Here is a 27,122-nt window from a genome sequence, read left to right as displayed (position 1 = left end):
GAAGCTTTAGTTCCTAATACCATGGGAAATTTGTCTTTTCCCATGGTCTTAGGTGACCCCTGTGAAACGGTCATTCGACCCCCAAAGTAGTTCCACCTCCCCAAGTTGAGAACCACTGTTCTACCCCTCTAATTAATCACTTTTTTCGGTGCTGTTGTAACTTCAGACGGTCACTAAATGAAACATTGTAAGTCAAGGACTACCTGTACTCATGAGTTCTGAGAATTGATGCACCCAGGCGGCGATGATTATTTATTTTTATTTATTTATTTGTTTTGTCAAGTACATATTGAGAGTATGTAAAGATATAATATTCATATACATGATACTAGTTAAAAAGAAGAAGAAACATTAAGACAGGGGATGGAAGGCACACTGATGCACTTATGTTAAACCATGATCCAACCTTTTTACAAGCCAGTAATCCAGTTCATATAGAAATTCAGGGTATTATGGCTTAATTTCTACCATAGCTATTTGACTTTTTCCCAAGTTTTTTTGAATGTTAAAAATAAAACTAAAACTTATGCCACTGATATAAACTTACATTCACTCGTCTGGTCTACCATGCCAGTATATTTATCTCTCACAGCTTTACCAATGTGCCGGCCGGAGCCAAAGCAAACATTTCTGTCCCAGAGCCTTTAAAAAAGCAAATATTTGAGAAGGAGAAAAGCCTCGACCCAGAGACACCTCGAGAAAAGGGAGATCCCGCCCCTCTCCGAGTCAGCGATTGGCGCGTTCCGACTTTCGGATTCAAAGCGCCAATCGCTGGGATACGTCCAGCGGGCTGTCAATCGGCGCAGGTGTCTCTCCCCGGGCAGGTAAGGGCTGGGCGCGTTGACTACCGGCTTTAATTCGCGAGGAAGAGCGAGCCAACTCCGGCCGACCCGTCGCCTCTTTAATTCACTGGTCGGATCCGAAGCGGCGCTTTCCAGGCCGGGCCATGCCGGTGACGCAACGCGAGAGTCAAAGGTGAACGTCCCCGGAGCGCCAAAACCCAGAATGAGTCGCTCGTCGCGCGGCGTAGATTTGAGTTTCTTAAATGGCGAGGAAGCTCGGCAGATCCTCAAGGTGTTGGAGCGGGACTCGCAACTCAAGAAAGCCGAGAAAGAAAGGCTGAGGTAGGAGATCCTCTCTTGGCGGGTCGCTTTTATTTTTGCAGTTCTGCACCAAACGAAAGTCTTTGCAAACCTGTTGCCTTTTCCCGCCCCAAAATGTGGAAAGCTTCATCCTATCCATCTGGAGGGCAGAAGAAGGTGCCCTTCGCAAGAAGCATGGCCAGGAGATACTGTCTAATAGGACCCAGAACAGACCCTGTTCTGGGTCCTATTCTTTTTAATATGTTTGTGAGTGACATAGGGGAAGGTTTGCCTATTTGCCGATGACTCTAAAGTGTGCAATAGGGTTGATATTCCTGGAGTCGTCTGTAATATGGTAAATGATTTAGCTTTATTAGATAAATGGTCAAAGCAATGGAAACTGCAGTTTAATGTTTCCAAATGTAAAATAATGCACTTGGGGAAAAGGAATCCTCAATCTGAGTATTGTATTGGCAGTTCTGTGTTAGCAAAAACTTCAGAAGAGAAGGATTTAGGGGTAGTGATTTCTGACAGTATCAAAATGGGTGAGCAGTGTGGTCGGGCGGTAGGAAAAGCAAGTAGGATGCTTGGCTGCATAGCTAGAGGTATAACAAGGAGGAAGAGGGAGATTGTGATCCCGCTATATAGAGCGCTGGTGAGACCACATTTGGAATACAGTACTGTGTTCAGTTCTGGAGACCTCGCCTACAAAAAGATATTGACAAAATTGAACGGGTCCAAAGACGGGCTACAAGAATGGTGGAAGGTCTTAAGCGTAAAACGTATCAGGAAAGACTTAATGAACTCAATCTGCATAGTCTGGAGGACAGAAGGAAAAGGGGGAACATGATCGAACCTTTTAAATATGTCAAAGCGTTAAATAAGGTTCAGGAGGGAAGTGTTTTTAATAGGAAAGTGAACACAAGAACAAGGGGGCACAACATGAGAAAATATTATTTTACTGAAATAGTAGATCCTTGGAACAAACTTCCAGCAGACGTGGTTGGTAAATCCACAGTAACTGAATTTAAACATGCCTGGGATAAACATAGATCCATCCTAAGATAAAATACAAAAAATAGTATAAGGGCAGACTAGATGGATCATGAGGTCTTTTTCTGCCGTCAGTCTTCTGTGTCTATGTTTCTAAATCATAAACCTTTTAGGACAGTGTTTCCCAACCTTGGTAACTTGAAGATATCTGGACTTCAATTCCCAGAACTTCCAAAGAGCTTCAAGTTGCCAAGGTTGGAAAACACTGTTTTAGGATACAGGGTAATGGCTATTTGGATCTCACCTTGGTCCTTCCTTAGCATTGGAGAATAATAATAATAATAATAATAATAATAATAATAATAATAATAATAAAGTAGTAGTAGTAGTAGTAGTAGATTAAGAAAATAGGTCGTGTTCCTAAGCAGAATTTCAATATTTGGTGACTTTTGTTTCCAGGTGGGTTTTTTTCCCTAGATAAATCTTTAATTTTCAGTTCAGATTATTACAGTGATCCCTCGTTTTTCGCGGGGGATGCGTTCCAAGACACACACACACACACACCCCGTGAAAAACGAATTTCCGTGGAGGAAAGATATATTTTTATGTATTTAACGAATATTTGGACTTTTAAAAAAACCCCTTTGCATTAAACAGTCACTCTATAATGTTTCTCAGCTGGAACTACATGTGATATCCTACTAGTTTCTTTAATAGAGTACAGTAGTACTGTAGAAGAATTTTATGAATTTTTATTGGAATTCAACTTTTTAATGGATTTAAGTCCCCTTTGAAAACCGGTGAAATAGTGAATCCGCGAAAGATGAACCACGAAGTAGTAACCACGAAGTAGCAGGATACAGTGGGATTACTGTATCCTGAATGCATAGTTTTAATTTCCATTTTTCAGGAAAGCATATCAAATGTTATTCCAGGACATTGACATCCAAATATACGATTACTTTGGACCCTAAAAGTCCTTAGGCTTGTTTTTTTTCCCTTCAAAGTGCCTATTACAGTTCTACATCTCAAAGAGATTCCCATCCTATGGATTTCTGCAGGGGACCATCATTTTTTCCCTTATCACCATTCACCAGATTCCTTCAAACCAGTCCTATTTCTATGAACTTTATCTTGTGCCGATTCTAAAAATGCATCCTATGTGAAATCTAGAAGCAGGCAATTTTTCTGTTAATTTCATTTTTTAAAAAAATATTGTCTTAAAGTAATAATAATAATAATAATAATAATAATAATAATAATAATAATAACAACAAAAACAACAACAACAATAACAACAACAACAGAGTTGGAAGGGACCTTGGAGGTCTTCTAGTCCAACCCCCTGCTTAGGCAGGAAACCCTGCACTACTTCATACAGATGGTTATCCAACATCTGCTTAAAAACTTCCAGTGTTGGGGCATTCACAATTTATGCAGTCAAGCTGTTCCACTGATCAACCGTTCTGACTGTCAGGAAATTTCTCCTTAGTACTAAGTTACTTCTCTCCTTGTTTAGTTTCCACCTATTGCTTTTTGTTCTTCCCTCAGGTGCTTTGGAGAATAGATTGACTCCTTCTTCTTTGTGGCAACCCCTGCGATACTGGAACACTGCTATCATGTCTCCCCTGGTCCTTCTTTGCATTAAACTGAACATTATTTATTTATTATATATTTATTTATTGAATTTATATGCCACTCCTCTCCGAGGACTCGGGACAGTTTACAACATATAAAAAGAAAACAATACAATATAGTAGCCTACATCCAATTAATTTAAAACTAAATATACTAATCTATAATCCCCAATTTTATTAAAAACCAGTCAAACCCACTCATACTATACGTGACATTCATTGGCTAGGAGACTAGAGTCTAATCGCCCCAAGCCTGGCAACACAGGTGAGTCTTAAGACTCTTGCGGAAGGTGAGGAGGGTAGGGGCAGTACAAATCTCCACAGGGAGCTGATTCCAGAGGACCGGAGCCCCCACAGAGAAGGCTCTTCCCCTACCTACCAAGCGACATTGTCTAGTTGATGGGACCTAAAGAAGGCCAACTCTATGGGACCTAACTGGTCGCTGGGACTCATATAGCAGAAGACGGTCCTGCAAATTATCTGGCCTGATGCCATGTAGGGCTTTAGTTCCTCTGATTTATTTATTTATTATTCGTGAACCGTGGGTGCTTTTGCTCAGCTGTGGATTGCTTCACTCCAGTCTGACTTGGACTTAACATTCTGAGTTGCCTGATTTGAGCATATTATTTCCTCTAGGAGAAAGATAAAATTGTTAAGTTAGAAAATAAACTGTATTGGTCTTGAGGCAATACAGGCAGATTTTTCAGCTGCTTGGCAATTTGATAGTATTTCTGAAAGTAAAAGTAGAGCCGCAAAGAACGACAGAATAGAATAGAATTCTTTATTGGCCAAGTGTGATTGGACACACAAGGAATTAATGATTGTCATAGGGGTCAAATAAGCAAGGAGGAAACAATCAATATTAATACAAATCTTAAGGATACAAGCACCAAGTTACAGACATACAGTCATAAGTGGGAGGGAATGGGTGATAGGAATGATGAGAAAAAAATAGTAGTTATAGTAGTGCAGACTTAGTAAATACTTTGACACTTTTGAGGGAATTATTTGTTTAGCAGAGTGATGGCGTTCAGGAAAAAACTGTTCTTGCGTCTAGTTGTCTTAGTGTGCAGTGCCCTGTAGCGACGTTTTGAGGGTAGGAGTTGAACAGGAGTAGGTACTCTGAGGCAGGGGTCTCCAACCTTGCCAACTTTTAAGATTTGTGGACTTCGACTCCCAGAATTCTGGGAGTCGAGGTCCACAAGGCTTAAAGTTGGTTCTCAAGGTTGGAGACCCCTGCCCTGAGGGACATAGTCTCACATGTTCATTTTTTCTACAGTAGTTCCAAAACTTGAATTCAAAGTCCAGTGCACAACTCTTGTAGATTCCTGGTTGATTTGTATGAAGTTATGTCTGTATTTCTTAGACTTTTAAAAATGTTTGGGCTGTTTTTTTCTCTTTCTCGGAATAAAGGAAGGGAAGAGTACATCCTGGTTCATCTCCAAACTTTTTTGGGGGGTTTCTGTGTGTGTTTATTGGTACTTCTTGGATAATTCAACAGAGCACTTTGATAAATGTATCTGAAGTAAACCCAGCTGAATACATTTGGGTTTGCTTCTGAACAATAGGATAGTGTATTAAATAATCTTTTATTATTGGCTTATAATACGTAGCCTTCAAACATTGAAAAGAAGTTGTGACATCGCTTTAAGCTTTGTTCCCAAAGAAAGGTCTACAGTGTTCCCTCGATTTTCGCGTGTTCGAACTTCGCGAATAGCCTATACCACAGTTTTTCAAAAAATATTAATTAAAAAATACTTCGTGGTTTTTTCCCTATACTATGGTTTTTCCTGCCAGATGATGTCATACATCATCGCCAAACTAATAATTTTTGCAAATAAATAACAAAAAAAATAATTATTGTTAATAAATAATTATGTTTATAAATATCAGGATCACTAAGTGTCTTATTCAATGGTGAGTACCAGTAATAATGGTGAGTAAATGGTTGTTAAGGGAATGGGAAATGGTAATTTAGGGCTTTAAAGTGTTAAGGGAAGGCTTGTGATACTGTCCATAGCCAAAAATGTTGTATTTACTTCCGCATCTCTACTTCGCGGAAATTCGACTTTCGAGGGCGGTCTCAGAACGCATCCCCCGTGGAAATCGAGGGAACACTATATTCTGATGCTCCCTTCACTGGGGAAATTGTAAGCATCACTACCTCCCAGCAATCCATCTCATTATGAGCCAGCTGTATGCATATATAAGCATTACAAAACATCCTACATATTAGCATCAAAAGTCAAATTTCGGCCAGCTGAATGGAATCATAAAACTGTTTTACTGAAATTGTATCACAGAAATACTCATAGATAAGGCTTTTCATGTATGTCTTATTTTGATCAGGAGACCTAGCTGTGATAGCACCATATGAAAATGAGTGTTGTCAAACTCAGTTTATTTCAGGATACCTTGAGTTCAAGAATCTGATTAAAATCACAAGCTTCCTGTATCCAATTCCTTGAGAGTTAATTTCATTGTATATAGTGGATATATTTTCGAACTCTATAAAGTAGAGCTGTCAAACTCCCATCCCATGAGGCAGATGAGTCCCAATACGTCATGTGATGTTGCCGTGACAACGTGAGTTTGACACCTCTTCTATAAGAAAACTCCCAACACACGCATTTGAGCTTCTTCCGCTATAATATGGTCATTTGTTTTTGACTGTTAGCATTTGTAATATACACCATACAGACAAATCGAGTATAGGTAGTCCTCAACTTACAACAGTTCATTTAGTGACTCCTCAAAGTTACAAGGGCAGTGAAAAAAAGTGACTTATGACCATTTTCTATACTTATGACCACTGTGGCATCTCTATGGTCACGTGAACAAAATTCGGATGCTTGCCAAGTGACTCATATTTATGATGGTTGCAGTGTTCCAGGGTCATGTGATCACACTTTGCAACCTTCAGAGTCACTTTACAAATCATGTCACCAACTTAACAACCACAGTGATTCATTTAACAACCACAGCAAGAAAGGTTGTAAAATTGGGCAAGACTCTCTTTAACAAATGTCTTACTTAGTATCAAAAATTTTGGGATCGATTGTGGTTGTAAGTCAAGGACTACCTATATCCTTGCAAGTTGAAAAATGTTTTTGTGACATTAATTTTCAGAATGATTTCTTTGGCTCTGTTACCTGTTCATTTGCATGTTAAAGACATTACATCTTCATTTGAAGGGTGAATAACGTTAGTTTTCTATACCATGTAGAGTCTGAATGAAACCATTTATATATGTTATAAATGAATATATAAATAAACTTAATATTGGCTCCTAACAAGACAAAATGAGGCTGTTGGCTGAACTGCTTTGTTTCTGGACTTCGTTTCATTTTTATAATTCCTTTCAAGCTCTCTAATTCTTTCTTTAGGGAACTTTGCTCTGTTGCTTGCTTGGATAAGAAAGAGTGATCCTCTTATGGGTTATTAGCAGCTGAAATGGGATTGTTTTGCCTTAGGTAAAGTGATTCTTATTTAGTTACATGCCATCTTATCCTAAATGTCATGCACAGAATATCCTGAGTTATCCCAACTTAAACATTAGCTATTTTAATTTGTTTTTATACTATGTTGACTCTTCATTGTCTTTCTTATAGAATGTGTTATGTCCACATAGCTTTTCTGAGTGCTATGGAAATATTTTCCTCCTTTTCCAGTGTAGCATCTTCCAAATATATTAAAGCTGCATCTCTGAGAATTCAGCTGTGCTGCTTGAAATTTTGGAAATTGTCACCCCAATTTATTTGGTTGGCTGAGGAATTCTGGGAGTTGAAGTCCACAGGTCACAGGAATATCCTTGGAGTCTACATTGGACATCCAGTAGACTAGAGCAGTGATTTTCAACCTTTTTTGAGCCGCGGCACATTTTTTACATTTTAAAATCCTGGGGCACACTACCAACCAAAATGACACCCTAAGACACTTTCCTCTCTTTTTCCATCCCTGTCTCCTCCCCACCCTTGTGTGTGTGTGTGTGTGTGTGTGTGTATACACTCTTGAACCATTTCCAAAAACAGGTGGGGGTTGGTTTCTTTTTTGTCTCTTATTGTTTGGGTGCTTTTTATCATATGCTTTAAACCAAGAGTCACTTCTCTCTCTCTTTTGTTTCTCTCTTCCTTCTCATTCTCTGTCTCAATCATTTTTTCATTTCTCTTTTTTTCCTCTCCTTTTTGCTCATTTATCTCTCTCTCTCTCTTGCTTGCTTTCTATCTGACACTTGCTTTCTTTCTCTCTCTCTCTCTCTCCCTCTCACTCTCTCTCTCTCAGCAAAAAGTTGTGAGACTGGAACCTGAGCTTCCTTTATCGCGGCACAGCTGACCATGTCTCGCGGCACACTAGTGTGCCACGGCACACTGGTTGAAAAACACTGGACTAGAGAACATAAATACTCATCATGGATATTGATTTTACACCTTCATTTTTGATAATCTTGTCAATATCTACCCTAGATATCTACCCTAATAGGTTGCAAAGTACTTGTTGAGGTTTCTTACTCATAGCATTGACCTTGTGAGGTCTTCTTAGGAGGAGAAAAATGTTCCATGTTTTTTACAGAAGAGGGCAGGGATGATTTTATAAATTTACTTTGCAAGTATTAATATTGCTATTCATTCCCTCTTCCCTTTTCAGTATTCCAAGATATCTACATGGAAATTTAGGCAAATGGGATTTAGTTGTTTTTGATTGCTAGAAATGCAAGGTCCACTAACTAGAACCAGAACAAAAATCAAAAATATATTGTAGAATTAAGAAAAAAGAATAGACTGCTACTTAAAACTTATTAACCCATGAAATTTCCCTGCTTTTCTAAACTTTTTTCATTTCCACAGTCTAGTCTAGGCGGCAGTAAAATATTAATTTTTAAAACAGTTGGGTAGCTGCAAGATCCACTTGTATATCTTCTACTACCTTCTATCTAAATTAACTGTAAAGTAAAACGGTAAAGGAAAGTAAAATAACAGATTAAAACTAGCTTTGATTTGGCAAGTATTTACTGGTGCTGATTAAGTTCACATGTTTGAACACATATCATTTGAATATGCCCTTTTTAAACTTGGTAATATCTATCATTGAAACAAAACGAGTGTTTAAAAGCATTTAATTCCCAAACCTCAGCTCTTATCTTTATTCTTAAGGAATTTAATGTCTTAACTTGGAATTTAATTAGCAGCAATATCCCAAGGCAAATGGAAATTGGCCTTTTTGGGGTACCACTGTACCTGGATTTCTTCCCATTAGCATAAAAAAATAAATTGTACACACAAAAATGCTGTAATGACACTCCTCTTCCGTGATATTCCTGGAGGGGTCTGTAATATGGTAAATGATTTAGCTTTACTAGATAAATGGACAAAGCAATGGAAACTGCAGCTTAATGTTTCCAAATGTAAAATAATGCACTTGGGGAAAAGGAATCCTCAATCTGAGTATTGCATTGGCAGTTCTGTGTTAGCAAAAACTTCAGAAGAAAAGGATTTAGGGGTAGTGATTTCTGACAGTCTGAAAATGGGTGAGCAGTGTGGTTGGGCAGTAGGAAAAGCAAGTAGGATGCTTAGCTGCATAGCTAGAGGTATAACAAGCAGGGAGAGGGAGATTGTGATCCCCTTATATAGAGCGCTGGTGATACCACATTTGGAGTACTGTGTTCAGTTCTGGAGACCTCACCTACAAAAAGATATTGACAAAATTGAACGGGTCCAAAGACGGGCTACAAGAATGGTGGAAGGTCTTAAGCATAAAACGTATCAGGAAAGACTTAATGAACTCAATCTGTATAGTCTGGAGGACAGAAGAAAAAGGGGGGACATGATCGAAACATTTAAATATGTTAAAGGGTTAAATAAGGTTCAGGAGGGAAGTGTTTTTAATAGGAAAGTGAACACAAGAACAAGGGGACACAATCTGAAGTTAGTTAGAGGAAAGATCAAAAGCAACATGAGAAAATATTATTTTACTGAAAGAGTAGTAGATCCTTGGAACAAACTTCCAGCAGACGTGGTTGGTAAATCCACAGTAACTGAATTTAAACATGCCTGGGATAAACATATATCCATTGTAAGATAAAATACAGGAAATAGTATAAGGGCAGACTAGATGGACCATAAGGTCTTTTTCTGCCGTCAGTCTTCTATGTTTCTATGTCCAGTCACATTTGTATAACCCAGATATGTGTCTATGTAGATTCTCAATCATCCAGGTTATGGTTGTCTCAAAGATGTTTTTTCAAAAGTCAACTGGATTTTCTTTGGTTTTCCTTCATCACTTCTGGCAGGATAGTGAGGGGGATGGGAGGCTCATAAGTGTTGAGGACCAGATAACTGCAAAGAAATGTGATCCTTCTGCCACCCACATCATGTTAGAATTAATCCTTCCCTCCCCATCATTCTGCCAGAATCAGTGATGCTTCTTGGACGAGATGCAAAACGTCTTCAAGAAAAAAAACGTTAATACAGTGGTACCTCTACTTAAGAACTTAATTTGTTCCGTGACCAAGTTCTTTAGTAGAAAAGTTTGTAAGTAGAAGCAATTTTTTCCCATAGGGAAAAAAAAGTGTGCAAACCCATTAGAAAAGAAATAAAAGCTCGGAATTTGGGTGGGAGGAGGAGGAGGAAGAAGAGGACGACAGTCGCTGTCGAAGGAAGAAGGTGAGGGGAGGGGAGTCAAAAAAATCCAGAACTTTAAGGCTTAAAAGAAAAAAAAGGGACTTTGAAGCAGCGAGGAGCAGTGTTCCCTCTAATTTTTTGGGGGGGTGGGCGGAAAAGTATAGTGTCTGAGCGGCAGTCCCTTTGGGACTGGGCGGTACAGAAATATTAAATAAATAAATAAATAAACAAACAAACAAACAAAAAACCCACCCTGTTTTGCCTCAGAGAATTTCAAAATAAAATACTGTACTGTGTGTCTATAAGAGTGAGCTCATAATAGGGCAACTCTATCAATATCAAAATGCCACTTAAATAGTTGAGCTAGTTTCAAACTAGATTTTGATTTTGTTTCTCTCTTCCTTACTCCCATTCTTTTTCTTTCTCTTTTCCTTCCTCTCTTTTTTCTATCTGTTTCTCTCTCTTCCTCTCTTCCTCTCTCTCTCTCCTTCCCTCTCACTCTTTCCCTCTCGGCTTCTGGGCAGGTTTGAAAAACTCTGAGTTGATGATGATTTTTAAGTGAGCGATTGCTCACTGCTCAGCTTAGAGGGAACTATGGCTCTCTCCGTTCGCTCTGGGCTGCCAAAGCCTCCTTAAGCACCACTGAAAGGCTCCTCTGGAAGCCCAGAAAAGCCCGAGATGGCCGGGATTAAAGGGAGAATGGCAGGAAACTGGCCGGACCTTCGTGCCACTCTCAAATTTCCTGGGAAAAATTTCCGGGCTCAGGTTCTTAAGTAGAAAATGGTTCTTAAGAAGAGGCAAAAAAATCTTGAACACCTGGTTCTTATCTGGAAAAGTTCTTAAGTATAGGCGTTCTTAAGTAAAGGTACTTTACTCAAAAGTACCTCAATGGCATTTATCCCCCCAATAAGCAAGTACAACAAGGATGCACATCCCAAAGCGCATTTAAAATTCTAATTTACAGGCTGCCTCGCATAAATTTGTAAGCCAAATTCATCTGGAGGATCCCAGATTGTTAGATTACAATAGAGACAATAAGTTGCCTAACTAGACTACGTGTAAGGTATAAATTAAACAGCGTTGTGGTGTGTGCAGATAATCATATGAAGAGCGTTGTCTTTTATCTCTAATCACAAGCATGTAAATATTACAATTATGCCACCTTTTTAAAGAACCTCTAGGCTTAATGAGACTAGTTGTTAACCACAGTAGTGAAATTAATTCAGTCTCCAGTTGAACAGATCATTGCTATGTACCAACTAGTCAACGGAAGTATTAGAAGGGTGTTTTCAGGCTATTTGTTTTTATTGACACATGTATAAAGGTGGAGTTCCTCTCCCTGATATTCAGGCTGATTATAACTTCTCTGAGCCAATGGCGGAAACGTATGATGTAACCGTACATTAGTAGACTATTGTTTCACATCGCAGTTTATTTTGCAATGGACATTTCCAGAGTACTATTAATTTCCCTCCCTGATGAATCAGTTTTGAGTGTGCCTAAACCACATTCATTTAAACCAGGTTGAAGAGCCTAGTCCATTGTAACCAAATTTTTGTTTTGGGATCATGCCCAAATTAAACTTTGCATGGAGTCCTTGACTTGTGACCCTAATCAAGATGGGAATTACGGTCGTAAATTGGATTGCCGTTAATCAGGTCATCATGTGATTGATCCGATTTTATGAATCTTTTGTGGCGAACAAAAAAAATTGAAACAAATCATGATCATTAGGCAAATTTGCTTAAGTTCTTAAGCAAATAGTGCAGTCAATAGTGCAGTTATGCATGGTATATTTGTGTGTATGTTTTGTTTTTAATAATGGTTTCTTAGTTATTTTAATATTAGATTTGTCATATGCTATTTTATTATTATTGTTAGCTGCCCTGAGTCTACGGAGAGAGGCGGCATACAAATAAAATAAATAAGCAAGCAAGTGTTCTGGAAACTAGAAGCCTTGGTGGCGCAGTGATTAGAGTGCAGTACCATTGATCAATTGTTCTAACTGTCAGGAATTTTCTCATTAGTTCTAAATTGCTTCTCTCCTTGATTAGTTTCCACCCATTGCTTCTTGTTCTACCCTTAAGAGTTTTGGAGAAAAGTCTGACTCCCTCTTCTTTGTGGCAAACCCTGAGATATTGGAACACTACTATCAAGTCTCCCCTAGTCTTTCTTTTCATCAGACTAGACTTACCCAGTTACTGCAACCGTTCTTCATATGTTTTAGCCTCCAGGCCCCTAATCATCTTTGTTGCTCTTCTCTGCACATATCATTTGAATATGCCCTTTTTAAACTTGGTAATATCTATCATTGAAACAAAAGGAGTGTTTAAAAGCATTTAATTCCCAAACCTCAGCTTTTCTCTTTATTCTTAAGGAATTTAATGTCTTAGCTTGGAATTTAATTAGCAGCAATATCCCAAGGCAAATGGAAATTGGCCCTTTTGGGGTACCACTGTACCTGGATTTCTTCCCAATAGCATAAAAAAATAAATTGCACACACAAAAATACTTCTAGAGTCTCAACATCCTTTTTACACCATGGTGACCAAAACTGAATGCAGTATTCCAAGTGTGGCCTTAACCAAGGCATTACATACCGGTAGTGGTATTTACACTTCATGTGATCTTGATTCTGTCCCGCTGTTTATGCGGCCTGGAACTGTGTTGGGGTTTTTTGGCAGATGCTGCTTAAGGTTTGCTCATATTTAAATGGCTGTCCACTAAGACCCCAAGATCCCTCTCACAGTTACTACTGTTGAGCAAGGTACCACATATACTGTACCTGTGGATTTTTGTTTTTCTTCCCTAAATGTAGAACCTTACTTTTTTAGAAACATAGAAGACTGACGGCAGAAAAAGACCTCATGGTCCATCTAGTCTGCCCTTATACTATTTCCTGTATTTTATCTTACAATGGATATATGTTTATCCCAGGCATGTTTAAATTCAGTTACTGTGGATTTACCAACCACGTCTGCTGGAAGTTTGTTCCAAGGATCTACTACTCTTTCAGTAAAATAATATTTTCTCATGTTGCTTTTGATCTTTCCCCCAACTAACTTCAGATTGTGTCCCCTTGTTCTTGTGTTCACTTTCCTATTAAAAACACTTCCCTCCTGAACCTTATTTAACCCTTTCACATATTTAAATGTTTCGATCATGTCCCCCCTTTTCCTTCTGTCCTCCAGACTATACAGATTGAGTTCATTAAGTCTTTCCTGATACGTTTTATACTTAAGACCTTCCACCATTCTTGTAGCCCGTCTCTGGACCCATTCAATTTTGTCAATATCTTTTTGTAGGTGAGGTCTCCAGGAAAGAAGTATATACAGGTAGTCAATAGGACAGTGATGACGAACCTATGGCACGGGCGCCACAGGTGGCACGCGGAACCATATCTGCTGGCACCCGAGTTGTTGTCCTAGCTCTAACATGCATGTGTGTGCTGGCCAGCTGATTTTTGGCTTGCACAGAGGCTCTGGGAGGGGGCTTATGGCTTCCTCTTTTTCACCATTTACCCTCCTGCCCTATATTACAAAACTACCAGCATTACAGGCAGTCCTCGACTTGCAACAGTTCATTTAGTGACCAGTTAAAATGGTACTGAAAAAAGTGACTGATGATCATTTTTCACACTTACGACCTTTGTAGCATTCCTGTAATCACCTGATCAAAATTCAGATTGCTTAGCAATCGGTTCATTGGTATGATCTGGGGTCATGTGATCACATTTGCAACCTTTGGACAAGCAAAATCAATGGGGAGGAAATATTCACTTATCAACTATGTTTACTAAATTATCAACTGTAATGACTCACTTAACAAGTGTAGCAAGAAAGGTCATAAAATGGGGCAAAAATCACTTAACAAATGTCTCCCTTAACAACAAAATTTGGGGGGCCAATCGTCATAAGGCAATGATGGCAAACCTTTTTTTCCTCGTGTGCCGAAAGAACATGGGTGCGTGCTATTGCGCGTGCGTGAATGCCCACATCCATAATTCAATTCCTGGGGAGGGTGAAAACATCCCCCCACCCAGAGGCCCTCTGAAGGCCAACTTCTGGTGGGCTCAGTAGACTCGTGTTTCACTCTCCCCAGGCTCCAAAGGCTTCTCTGGAGCTGGGGGAGGATAAAACCCCCTCCCACATTCCCCGGAGCCTCTCTGGAAGCCAAAAACCCCTTCCCAGAGCCTCTGGGCAAGCCAAAAATCAGCTGGCCAGCACACACATGCATGTTAGAGCTAGGACAACAACTCAGGTGCCAGCAGATATGGTTCCGCGTGCCGCCTGTGGCGCCCGTGCCGTAGGTTCGCCGTCACTGTCCTAAGGACTACCTGTATATACTTCTTTCCAGAGAGCTAGATCTTCATATTACATACCCAAAAGATGATCATTTGAGGAATCTGGGTTCATTTTTTAAAATATTGCATTTCTTAATTTCTTGGCTATACAGTACATAATATTCCCAGGTTGTCCTCAAACACTGAAGATCAGAAGCATCAATACCCTTCCTATCATTTTCCTTCAAAGTCCAACTTTTTTTAAATAGATTATTTCGTAGAGGATAAAACTAATGAGATGCAAGTATTCTTTCTTAAATTTTGGTTATGTTAAAAGTCATTTAATGAGTTCATGAAAACACCTGCAATGTTCTATAAATATTCAGTCAATTACCTTTTGGTTTTTTATATATTGGTTTTTAATTGTTAGCCATCCACATTTGTTTAAGAGTAGGGTGCAGTGGTGGGATTCAATTCTTTTTTAACAACCGGTTCTGTGGACGTGGCTTGATGGGTGTGGCGTAGCTTGATGGGCGTGGCAGGGGAAGAATACTGTAAAATCTCCAGTCCCACATGTTCTGTTGGGCTCTCTGGTAGAATCCTCCCAAAAATTCACAGGTACAAATTTCAGACACACACACGTTTGAAAATTCGAAACAATGTTCTTTATCATGAAAAGTCACTTAAACCAAGCCCTCTTTTGGTATAGCAAAGAGCACTCATCTTCAAACAAACTGGTAATTTGTACAAGTCCCTTATCAGTTCTGTGATACTTAGCTTGCAGCTGTGAGGCAATTCACAGTCCTTCTTCTTTCACAAAGTGACACACACTTTGCTCTGGTTTAGTTTCAAAGCGGGGAAAAATCAGCACACAAAAGGTCAAAGGCAGCAAAGCAGTCACGAAACACAACGATCAGATAATCCTCCACAATGGCCAAACCCACAGGCTGCTCTTTATAGCAGCCTCACTAATTACCACAGCCCCACCCAACCACAGGTGGCCTCATTTTCTTTGATAATAATCTCTCAGTTGTTGTTGCCTATGCATCGCTCTCCACATGCGTGGCTGTATCATTAACCCTTGTTCTGAATGCAAGGAGGAGCTAGATAATTGATCTCCTTCTGAGCTGTCTGCCACACTCTCCTCCTCCCTGTCACTCATGTCTTCTTGGTCAGAGGAGCCTTCATCATCAGATTCCACCAGGGGCAAAACAGGCCTGCAGCATGTGGATGTCTCCCCCACATCCACAATCCTTGGGACAGGAGCAGGGCCAGAGCTAACCACAACACCACACAACTCCAGGGAAAGAATACTGCAACATCCCCATTTCCTCCCGATTTAGAAGGCAGAGAATAGATGGGGGCGGGACCAGTCAGAGTTAGTATTTACTGGTTCTTTGAACTACTCAAAATTTCCACTACAGGTTCTCCCGAAGGGGTCAGTACCTGCTGGATCCCACTTCTGATAGGGTGGGCTCATAAATGAAGATATATTAAATGGTCAATTATGAAGGCAAAACATGAGAATGTTTTGAACCCTTGTAATAAATCTCTATCTCATTAGAAAGCTGAGTAGTAGAGAATAAAAAAATGCATTACAATGATAACTATCTTTTTTTCCTGAGTGACTCCATTTCAATAAACAAGAATTAGGAAGCAATTATCTCCAGGGATTCCAGAGTATTATTAGTCCAGCTTGATTTGAACCCACAAGTCATGCAACTGATTCTTCTTGTTTACCCAAGGTTTTATAACACATACTAATTCCCAGCCCTCTGCATTTTGTTATAAGACTCAACCGGATGCTTATCTTCCTACATCTCACGATTAGAGAACACATTTCTTACAATAACTTTAGCACTTTCTTTTGGTGCTTTAACTCACTATCCTCATGATGGCATAAAAGTTGTACCTGATGAAACATAGAAACATAGAAACATAGAAGTCTGACGGCAGAAAAAGACCTCCTGGTCCATCTAGTCTGCCCTTATACTATTTTCTGTATTTTATCTTAGGATGGATATATGTTTATCCCAGGCATGTTTAAATTCAGTTACTGTGGATTTATCTACCACGTCTGCTGGAAGTTTGTTCCAAGGATCTACTACTCTTTCAGTAAAATAATATTTTCTCATGTTGCTTTTGATCTTTCCCCCAACTAACTTCAGATTGTGTCCCCTTGTTCTTGTGTTCACTTTCCTATTGAAAACACTTCCCTCCTGGACCTTATTTAACCCTTTAATATATTTAAATGTTTCGATCATGTCCCCCCTTTTCCTTCTGTCCTCCAGACTATACAGATTGAGTTCATTAAGTCTTTCCTGATACGTTTTATGCTTAAGACCTTCCACCATTCTTGTAGCCCGTCTTTGGACCCGTTCAATTTTGTCAATATCTTTTTGTAGGTGAGGTCTCCAGAACTGAACACAGTATTCCAAATGTGGTCTCACCAGCATTCTATATAGCGGGATCATAATCTCCCTCTTCCTGCTTGTTGTACCTCTAGCTATGCAGCCAAGCATCCTACTTGCTTTCCCTACCGCCTGACTGCACTGTTCACCCATTTTGAGACTGTCAGAAATCACTACCCCTAAATCCTTTTCTTCTGAAGTATTTGCTAACACAGAACTGCCAATACAATACTCAGATTGAGGATTCCTTTTCCCCAAGTGCATTATTATGATATGTACTCTACTTTATAGTATCAGTCCTCAACTTACCACTGATCGCCTAGTGATCATACAGAATTGCAATGGAACCCCCCTCCCCCAAAGATCTGATTTTAAGGTTCTGACTGGTGTCCCCAGCAGTCACATGACCATAATTTGGATGCTCAGCAATTGGTCATATCTATGACCATTTGCAAATCCTCACATTAGTACTACTGCCTCTGCTCTCATAAACTGACTTTGGAGTTCTCCTTCCTTTTTTTGGAAAAGAAGAATAATTTCCCAAGTCTACAAATGTTCTATCTGCAGTTTCAAAAAAAAAAAAGAGAGCGCAAAACCGTGCCCAAACACGGGCACACCTGCGGCTCTGCGTGTGATTTTGCTATCTGCACAGGAACAGTAGCAAAATTACGCTGGACTCCGCTAGCACTCAGAGCCATGAGGGCGAACATACGTCACCGTTCCACCTTAGCAGCCCACCTCTGCAAGAGGGTCAGCTAAGGGTCATGAGACTCTTGTTAAGGCAGTTAAGTCCTAGAACATTGGGTTCCTTTTTTCTAACTTCTATCCCGGAGGTGTCAAACTCAAGGCCTGGTGGCCGGATTCGGCCTGCAGAGTGGTTAGATCTGGCCAGTGGGGCCATCCTCAAAACAGCAAAAGACTGGCCCGTGCTGCCTCTGCAAGTGAAAACGGAGCTCGGGAGCCCGTTTTCTCTGGCAGAGCATTCAGGCCGCCACAGGCATCCCCCGTACAAGTGACGTAGTAATGGGCTGCAGCATGGACAGTCCGGTACGCCATCCTGGTAGAAAAATGCAGATGCTCACGCATCTCCACGTCCCTAGTTTGTGCACGCACGCACCACCATGAGATTCAGCTTCTGCACAAGCAAAATCTCATGCAAGGACATTTGCGCGCACAAGAGATTTTGACGATTTTTGGCATTTTTTTGCTTCTGCGCATGCGCGGAAGCAAAAAAAATCACCAAAACCCAGTGAAATCTCATGTGTGTGAGCATCCTTGCATGAGATTTCATGTCCTGTGCATGCACAGAAGCTGATTCTAGTGTCGGTGTGCACCTACACGCACACTGGATGTGTGTATGCCCCTAACGGTCACCGGGAATGCACCGGTAGCGCCGGCAACAAGCCCTTCACTGAAGTGATGTTGAGGGACCACTCTGACGCCCCATCCGAGGTCAACCACAACCTCTCAATGAATGAGTTTGACACCCTGTTCTATCCTGATGCTGTTTTTCTTTTTGTGGAATGTGAAATTTAGGTGTTCTTTCTGGGCAGCAGTTTTGATTGATTGATTGATTGATTGATTGATTGATTGATTGATTGATTGATTGATTGATTGTTAGAGTTGGAAGGGACCATGCAGGTCATCAAGTCCAACCCCCTGCCTAAGCAGGAACCCTATAGCATCCCAGCCAAATGGCAGTCCAATTTCCTCTTTAAAATGTCCAGAGTATTGGAGTTCACAACGTCCGCTGGTAGGTTGTTCCACTGATTGATCGTTCTGACCGTCAGGAAGTTCTTCCTTATTTCCAGGTTGAATCTCCCCTTGGTCAGCTTCCAGCCGTTGTTCCTCGTCCGGCCCTCCGGTGCCCTGGAGAATAAAGTGATCCCCTCCTCTCTGTGGCAACCCCTCGTATACCTGTATACTGCTATCATGTCTGCTCTGGCCCTCCTTTTCTCTAGGCTATCCATGCCCAGTTCCCGCAGTCTCTCTTCGTAAGTCTTGGTTTCTGGATCCCTGATCATTTTGGTTGCTCTTTTCTGCACCTTCTCCAGAGTTTCAATGTCTTTTTTGAAGTGTGGTGACCAGAACTGAACACAGTACTCCAGGTGTGGTCTGACCAGGGCGTAGTAGAGTGGTATTAAGACTTCCCTGGTCTTGGACTGTATTCCCCTGTTGATGCAGCTTAGTTGGTTTTACTCACTGGGAGTACTCACTATATTGAAAAAGAAAAAAAAAATCCAATGTCCTTCCAATAAGTGAAAAACTTCCAAAAAAAATATCAATGTGCTTGTGAGAACAGAAGATCAACGATCACATTCCATTTAATTTTTGTGCAACTACTTAAACATGTTTAGGATGTGACCTTGCTTGTCTAGAAAAGCAGGGGAAAACATTCCTTCTTTTGGTTAAAGCTCCTTTGCATTTTACGTAGGAGAAACATAGAAACATAGAAGTCTGACGGCAGAAAAAGACCTCATGGTCCATCTAGTCTGCCCTTATACTATTTTCTGTATTTTATCTTAGGATGGATATATGTTTATCCCAGGCATGTTTAAATTCAGTTACTGTGGATTTATCTACCACTTTCCTATTAAAAACACTTCCCTCCTGGACCTTATTTAACCCTTTAATATATTTAAATGTTTCGATCATGTCCCCCCTTTCCCTTCTGTCCTCCAGACTATACAGATTGAGTTCATTAAGTCTTTCCTGATACGTTTTATGCTTAAGACCTTCCACCATTCTTGTAGCCCGTCTTTGGACCCGTTCAATTTTGTCAATATCTTTTTGTAGGTGAGGTCTCCAGAACTGAACACAGTATTCCAAATGTGGTCTCACCAGCACTCTATATAGCGGGATCATAATCTCCCTCTTCCTGCTTGTTATACCTCTAGCTATGCAGCCAAGCATCCTACTTGCTTTCCCTACCGCAGCAGATCAGCAGATCGAGTTTGAACAAACAAAATATTTTTGAGCAATTTGCAGTGATCGTTTCCTAAACAGTGGTAGATCAATTAAAGAGATGACAAAAATCTCACGCTAGGAATTCTTGCCTTTTTGTCTGGAAACTCTTGACATCCCATAACTGCGGGAGCAATTTGTACGCTCAAACTTGATGGATAATTCTGCGTTCTCAAATCTAACACCCACCCTTTTAGCAACTTGTTAAAACGTTTTGTAGACTCTGCTTGGCAGAAGAATTTAATCAGGCTTTGCTCCCGCCCAGGGGTGGATCTGCAAAAGTTAACTGGGACGATAAAATATTTTGAGTTTAATGCGTCCAAAATTGCAGGTTAGGGGATAATAACAATCCTCCCCCAAAAAAGAAGGGAGAATGTAAGTGATCTGACAGTGAATTGAGGCACAGCTTTAGGGTAAATGAACACAATAAACAACTATTTAAAAAAATCACAAGGGACAATAGTTTAAAAGCACCAGAGGCAGTCATCGGGCTGGAAAATGACCTTGTTAATAACTTTCAGCTTCAAAGGGAGTTCAGAAGTACTCATATAATATAAATTCATGAATTCAATTCTTCCCCCTCTTTTATAGCTGGAATGCATGAAATATAAATATATGATCCTCTAGTGTCACCTTATTAAAGTTTCATTTGTTAAAGTAGTTCTAGCCAACTTTTGCTTAATTGTACTTTAAGCATAGATATGCGGATATGCAACATAATAGCATCAAAAGGTTTTCCCAGTTGCAACGTATGGCTGTAAAAGTTGGGCCATAATAACAACAACAACTACTACTACTACTACTACTACTACTACTACTAATAATAATAATAATAATAATAATAATAATAAAATTAGTGAAATATGAAGATCTAAAAATTGAGCTGCAACGACTCTGGCATAAGCCAGTGAAAGTGGTCCCAGTGGTACTTGGCACGCTGGGCGCAGTACCAAAGGATCTCAGCGGACATTTGAAAACCATCGGAATTGACAAAATCTCCATCTGTCAATTGCAAAAGGCCGTTTTACAGGGATCGGCAAACATAATTCGCTGCTACATCATGCAGTCTTAGGTGCTTGGGAAGCGCCCGACTGGTGATGAAATACGAAATCCAGCATAGTGATCTCGTTTGCTGTGTTGTACTGACATAATAATAATAATAATAATAATAATAATAATAATAATAATAATAAACAACAACAACAACAACAACAATAATAATAATATTAGTGAAATACGAAGATCTAAAAATTGAGCTGCAACGACTTTGGCATAAGCCAGTGAAAGTGGTCCCAGTGGTACTTGGCACGCTGGGCGCAGTACCAAAGGATCTCAGCAGACATTTGAAAACCATCGGAATTGACAAAATCTCCATCTGTCAATTGCAAAAGGCCGCTTTACTGGGATTGGCAAACATAATTCGCCGCTACATCACGCAATCCTAGGTGCTTGGGAAGCGCCCGACTGGTGATGAAATACGAAATTCAGCATAGTGATCTCGTTTGCTGTGTTGTACTGACATAATAATAATAATAATAATAATAATAATAATAATAATAATAATAATAATAATTTATTAGATTTGTATGCTGCCCCTCTCCGAAGACTGGGGATGGCTCACAACAACATAAACAGTGTACAAATCCAATTTTTAAAAAATACAATTTAAAACCCTTATAGTAAAATAATCACACAATCCAATCCAACCAAACCATACACCAACCTTGACAACTGGTGTGTGTGTTAATTTCCCCATGCCTGGCGGCAAATATAAGTTTTTAATAACTTACGAAAGGCGAGGAGGGTGGGGGCAGTCCTAATCTCTGGGGGGAGTTGGTTCCAGAGGCCCGGGGCCGCCACAGAGAAGGCTCTTCCCCTGGGTCCCGCCAGACAACATTGTCTGGAGAAGGCCAACTCTGTGGGACCTAATAGGCCGCTGGGATTCGTGCGGCAGAAGGAGGTCGCGGAGGTATAAGAAAGGTTGAGTGTCAAAGAATTGAACTATGGTGCTAAAGAAGACTCCTTGCAAGTCCCTCGGACTGCAAGGTAATCAACCTGGTCAGTCCTAGAGGAGATCAACCCTGACTGCAAGGAGTGCAGATACAGCAGCACCAGCAGGGGAAAAAAGAGCTGAGCCGAGACCAGTAATCCAGGAAGTGACAGCTACCAATCAGCTGGAGCTGTGCACGCATCTTCATTTCTGCCAGTGGAACTGCATTCCACCCTGTCCTGCCTGCTACCCACCCCTGTCTATACCACTCAAAATCAGCTTGATTGCAGCAACTTATAAATAAGTAAAATAAAATAAATAAAATTGAGGAGAGGATCAAGAAAAACAAAATGTGAATTTTCCCCAAGGCAGTGTTTCTCATCCTTGGCAATTTGAAGATGTGCATAAAAGCTTTGGCCACACGTGTCCTTTGCCACTTTATGACTCAATTGTGTTTCCATTAAATAGATCCATTAAAGGATCTTACGCTGCACATAGAAATGCATGACACTATTTCCATCCACAAATTACTAATGTGCTACTAATTTCTTTGGGTTAAACATGGGTCAGGATCACTGTTTGCAGACAAGGATAGTCTTATTGCACGGACTGTGATTTGTCCAGTGATCATTTTTACAACAAAGATGGTATGTTGAAAAACAACCACACCTAAGAGATTATTTGTTTTCATAGACTGCAGTTGCATTTATGTAGCTCTGTACCTTCAGGGTGGGGAGTAGAGAAATTTATAGAGAATTATACTTATTCCTTTACAGAACTGCTGTGTATGTAATTGGAATGTAATTTTGCAAAGGAACAGATTTTTCTTTAAAAATAAACCATCAAGAATTAACTATTTTTTTGATAGTTGATTTCCTTGCTTGTTTTGAAAGAAGAAAAAACTCTGTATAGCAGTGTTTTTTAACCAGTGTGCCGCGAGACATGGTCAGGTGTGCCGTGAAGCTCAGAGAAAGAAAACAAGAGAGAGAGAGAGAAAGAAAGAGAGAGAAAGAGAAAGCAAACAAGAGAGAAAGCAAGCAAGAGAGAGAAAGAAAGAGAGAGAGAAAGAGAACAAGAGAGAGAGCAAGAGAAAGAAAGAAAGCAAGAGAGAGAGAGAGAGAGAAAGAGAGGGAGGGAAGGTGGGAGAGAGAAAGACATAGAGGGAGGGATGGCGGGAGAGAGAAAGAGAGCAAAAAAGAGGAAAGAAGGAAGAGAGAAAGAAAGAGGGATGGAAAGAGAAAAAAAGAGGAAGGGAGAGAAAGAGGGAGAGAGAAATAGAGTGAAAGGGAGGAAGAGAGAATTTTTTTGTCCAATATTTTTTTAGCCGCCTCCCCCCCCCCCCAACTCAATGTGCCCCATGGTTTTGTAAATGTAAAAAATGTGCCGCGGCTCAAAAAAGGTTGAAAATCACTGCTGTATAGGATAAAAGGACTGGGTCTCTTTAAAAAAAACCCACAAAGAAGGAGGAACCATTAATATAAGCTTCATTTAGCCCAAGTAAGATTTAATACTGTAGCTCAAAAATCAGTTCATCAAAATCTGTTTTAAAAAGATGTTCCACAATCCTGCTGGAATCATTCATGGTGTTTCCTTTATGAAGAAACTAAACGCTCTTCTGAAATTCCGAAAATTCTGTCCAAACTTGACCAGATTATCTGAGGGACCGTCTCTTACCGGTCACATCTTCCTGACCAGGGGTGGTATTCACTTACCTTCGCTTACTGGTTCTTAAATGTGAGCACATGCTCAAGACCTCGAAAACGTGAATAAATTTTTATTTTTTTATTTTTTTATTTATTTTGTCCAATACACAATGAGGGTTTTAGTGGGTATATATCTATATACACATAGTAAAATACATGATGAAGGTTACAGAGGAGATACTCATAGTAAAATATATCTAAGAAATAATAGAAAAGAAGGTATAGTAATAGAACATATCAATGAAAGAATAGAAGAAGAGATATAGGAATAGAAGAAAGGAATAGCAGATATAGGAGAGCAATAGGACAGGGGACAGAAGGCACTCTAGTGCACTTGTACCCGCCCCTTACTGACCTCTTAGGAATCTGGATAGGTCAACCGTAGATAATCTAAGGGTAAAGTGTTGGGGGTTTGGGGATGACACTACTGAGTCCGGTAATGAGTTCCACGCTTTGACAACTCGGTTACTGAAGTCATATTTTTTACAGTCAGGTTTGGAGCGGTTAATATTAAGTTTAAATCTGTTGTGTGCTCTTGTGTTGTTGTGGTTGAAGCTGAAGTAGTCACCGACAGGCAGGACGTTGCAGCATATGATCTTGTGGGCAATACTTAGATCTTGTTTAAGGCGTCTTAGTTCTAAACTTTCTAGGCCCAGGATTGAAAGTCTAGTCTCGTAGGATATCATTACATCCCAGCAGGTGGGCGGGGCCTCCTGAAGTCGCCACTACTGGTTCCCTTGAACCGGATAAAACAGGCTGAATACCACCTCTGTTCCTGACCCATCAGAGCGGGGCGGCAGGGAATCCTATGGATCCCATCCCCAAGGGAGATACACCCAGTGGGACCAAGAAGAAGATCTCCCTCCCTCAGGAACATCATTCCCCCAGAGATTAGAACAGCCCTCACTCTAATACTCTTCCAGAAGGCACTGAAGACCTAGTTCTGTCAGCTGCCCTGGGGAACGAAAGTGGGATGGAGCCCATTAAATGGCTTGTGAGATCTGCTGTCCCCTGCCGCGAGCCACCACCGCCTGAAGCTGCCGCTAAAGCCGCCACTGCTGCCATTTTCCTGCATCCATCTCCTTTTCCTCCCATTGTTCCACCCCCACCCGTTGTTGGAGAGGGGCGGGAAAGCCGCGTGCCTATTGAGCTGTGCCCCTGTCAATCACGCACACCTCCCGAATCCCACGTCCCCCATTTCCTGAGGCTCCGCCTTTCGCTTCCCCTTTCTGAAAAGCGGTTGGACATGCCAGCTGCCACTCCCGCTTGAGGGGAGTTGTTAAGAAAGCATGGCCTCACCCTAGTTGGGGGGCTAACACGTGACTTAGACGGTTTTTGTAGCATTCTCTAATTTCCCCACGACACACCTGACCATGTCTCACGGCACACTTTAAAGCAGTGTTTTTGAACCAGTGTGCCGCGGCACACTAGTGTGCCGTGAGACGTGGTCAGGTGTGCTGTGAAGCTCAGAGAGAGAGAGAAAACAAGAGAGAGAGAAAGAAAGCAAGAGAGAGAAAGAGCAAGCGAGAGAGAGAGAAAGAGAACAAGAGAGAGAGAGAAGGCAAGAGAGAGAAAGAGAACAAGAAAAAGAAAGCAAGAGAGAAAGAGAGAGAGAAAGAGAGGGAGGGAAGGAGAGAGAGAGAAAGACATAGAGGGAGGTAGGGAGGGAGAGAGAAAGAGCAAAAAAGAGAGGAAGGAAGGAAGGAAGAGAAAGAAAGAGGGATGGAGAGAGAGAGAAAGAAAGATGAAGGGGGAGAAAGAGGGAGGGAGAGAGAGAGAAATAGAGTGAAAGGGAGGAAGAGAGAGGGAGAATTTTTTTGTCCAAACTTTTTTTAGCCTGCCCCCCCCCCTCAATATGCCCCAGGGTTTCGTAAATGTAAAAAATGTGCCGCGGCTCAAGAAAGGTTGAAAATCACTGTTTTAAAGCACTGAGCGGATCTGACTCCAAGGAGTTTTTCCCAGGTCAGTCAAAGTCAACTCAGTGCTGCCACCTGCTGTGACCGGGTTAGCAAACTATTTCAACTTTTATTTTAATTAAACAGGATAGATACATCACAGCGTTTGCTAGTTTGCACATATTTTCTTCAGTTTTTCCCCCTTGATTGAGGGATTTATCATTGAGAGGTGATGCTGAAGGAGATTCTGTTAAGAGGTGATGAAACAAAGAGTATGATTTTATTCTTAAAATTTCAGGCCTGGCAGAAATTTTATAAGAAGGTTTGAAAAATCTAGTTCTTATTGTGGTCAAAAAGAGGAACATTTTTAACAATGTATACAGTACAGTGTTCCGTCCATTTCCGCGGGAGATGCATTCCGAGACCGCCCGCGATGTAGAGATGCGGAAGTAAATACACAATTTTTGGCTATGGACAATATCACAAGCCATCCCTTAACACTTTTAAACCCCTAAATTACCATTTCCCATTCCCTTAACAACCATTTACTCACCATTATTACTGGTACTCACCATTGAATAAGACACTTAGTGATCCTGATATTTATAAACATAATTATTTATTAACAATAATTATTTATTTGCAAAAATTATTAGTTTGGCGATGACATAGGACATCATCAGATGGAAAAAAACGTGGTATAGGAAAAAAACCACGAAGTATTTTTTAATTAATATTTTTTGAAAAACCGTGGTATAGGCTATCCGCAAAGTTCGAACCCATGTAAATCGAGGGAACACTGTACTGTGTTTATATTGTCTACGTATGTCTGATAGGCATGCCAAGAATGTAGACTCATTATATTGATTATAGTAATAACATGCTGTCTGGAAGATTAATGAAGTGAGGAGATATGTATAAACTCCTGGTGAATCACCAGTCAGCTATACCTGTAATCTGTAACAAAGTAATAATTGTGAGAGGGATCTTGGAGTCCTAGTGGACAACCATTTAAATATGAGCCAGCAGTGTGCAGCAGCTGCCCAAAAAGCCATTACAGTTCTAGGCTGCATAAACAGAGGGATAGAATCAAGATCACGTGAAGTGTTAATGCCACTTTATAAGGCCTTGGTAAGGCCACACTTGGAATACTGCAATCAGTTTTGGCCGCCACAATGCAAAAAGGATATTGAGACTCTAGAAAAAGTGCAGAGAAAAACAACAAAGATGATTAGGGGACTGGAGGCTAAAACATAAGAAGAACGGTTGCAGGAACTGGGCATGGCTAATTTAATAAAAAGAAGGACTAGGGGAGACATGACAGCAGTGTTCCAATATCTTAGGGGTTGCCACAAAGAAGAAGGAGTCAACTTATTCTCCAAAGCACCTGAGAATAGAACACGAACCAATGGGTGGAAACTAAACAAGGAGAGAAGTAACTTAGAACTAAGGAGAAATTTCCTGATAGTCAGAACGGTTGATCGTGGCCAGAGTGGGGCTGGGGGGGGGATTCATTGCCTCCAGCAAGCACTTGGGGGGTAGCGGTGG

General features: G+C 40.5%; 1 protein-coding gene across 1 annotated transcript in view; it reads left to right on the top strand.

Moving 5' to 3' along the window:
• The first annotated feature begins 787 nt into the window (after window positions 1-787).
• EXPH5 (exophilin 5) overlaps window positions 788-27,122 on the top strand; it is a 78,928-nt gene continuing 52,593 nt past the window's right edge. The window contains exon 1 of the mRNA XM_070749745.1: window positions 788-1,124. Within this exon, the coding sequence (XP_070605846.1) occupies window positions 1,006-1,124 (119 nt within the window). The 5' untranslated portion in view covers window positions 788-1,005. The remainder of the gene's footprint in view (window positions 1,125-27,122) is intronic.

This window comes from Erythrolamprus reginae, chromosome 4 (genome assembly GCF_031021105.1).
Source record: "Erythrolamprus reginae isolate rEryReg1 chromosome 4, rEryReg1.hap1, whole genome shotgun sequence".
In the NCBI taxonomy this organism is placed as follows: Eukaryota; Metazoa; Chordata; class Lepidosauria; order Squamata; family Dipsadidae; genus Erythrolamprus; species Erythrolamprus reginae.
The sequence above is the reverse complement of the archived record's forward strand: the minus strand, read 5'-3'. Positions and strand labels throughout refer to the sequence as shown.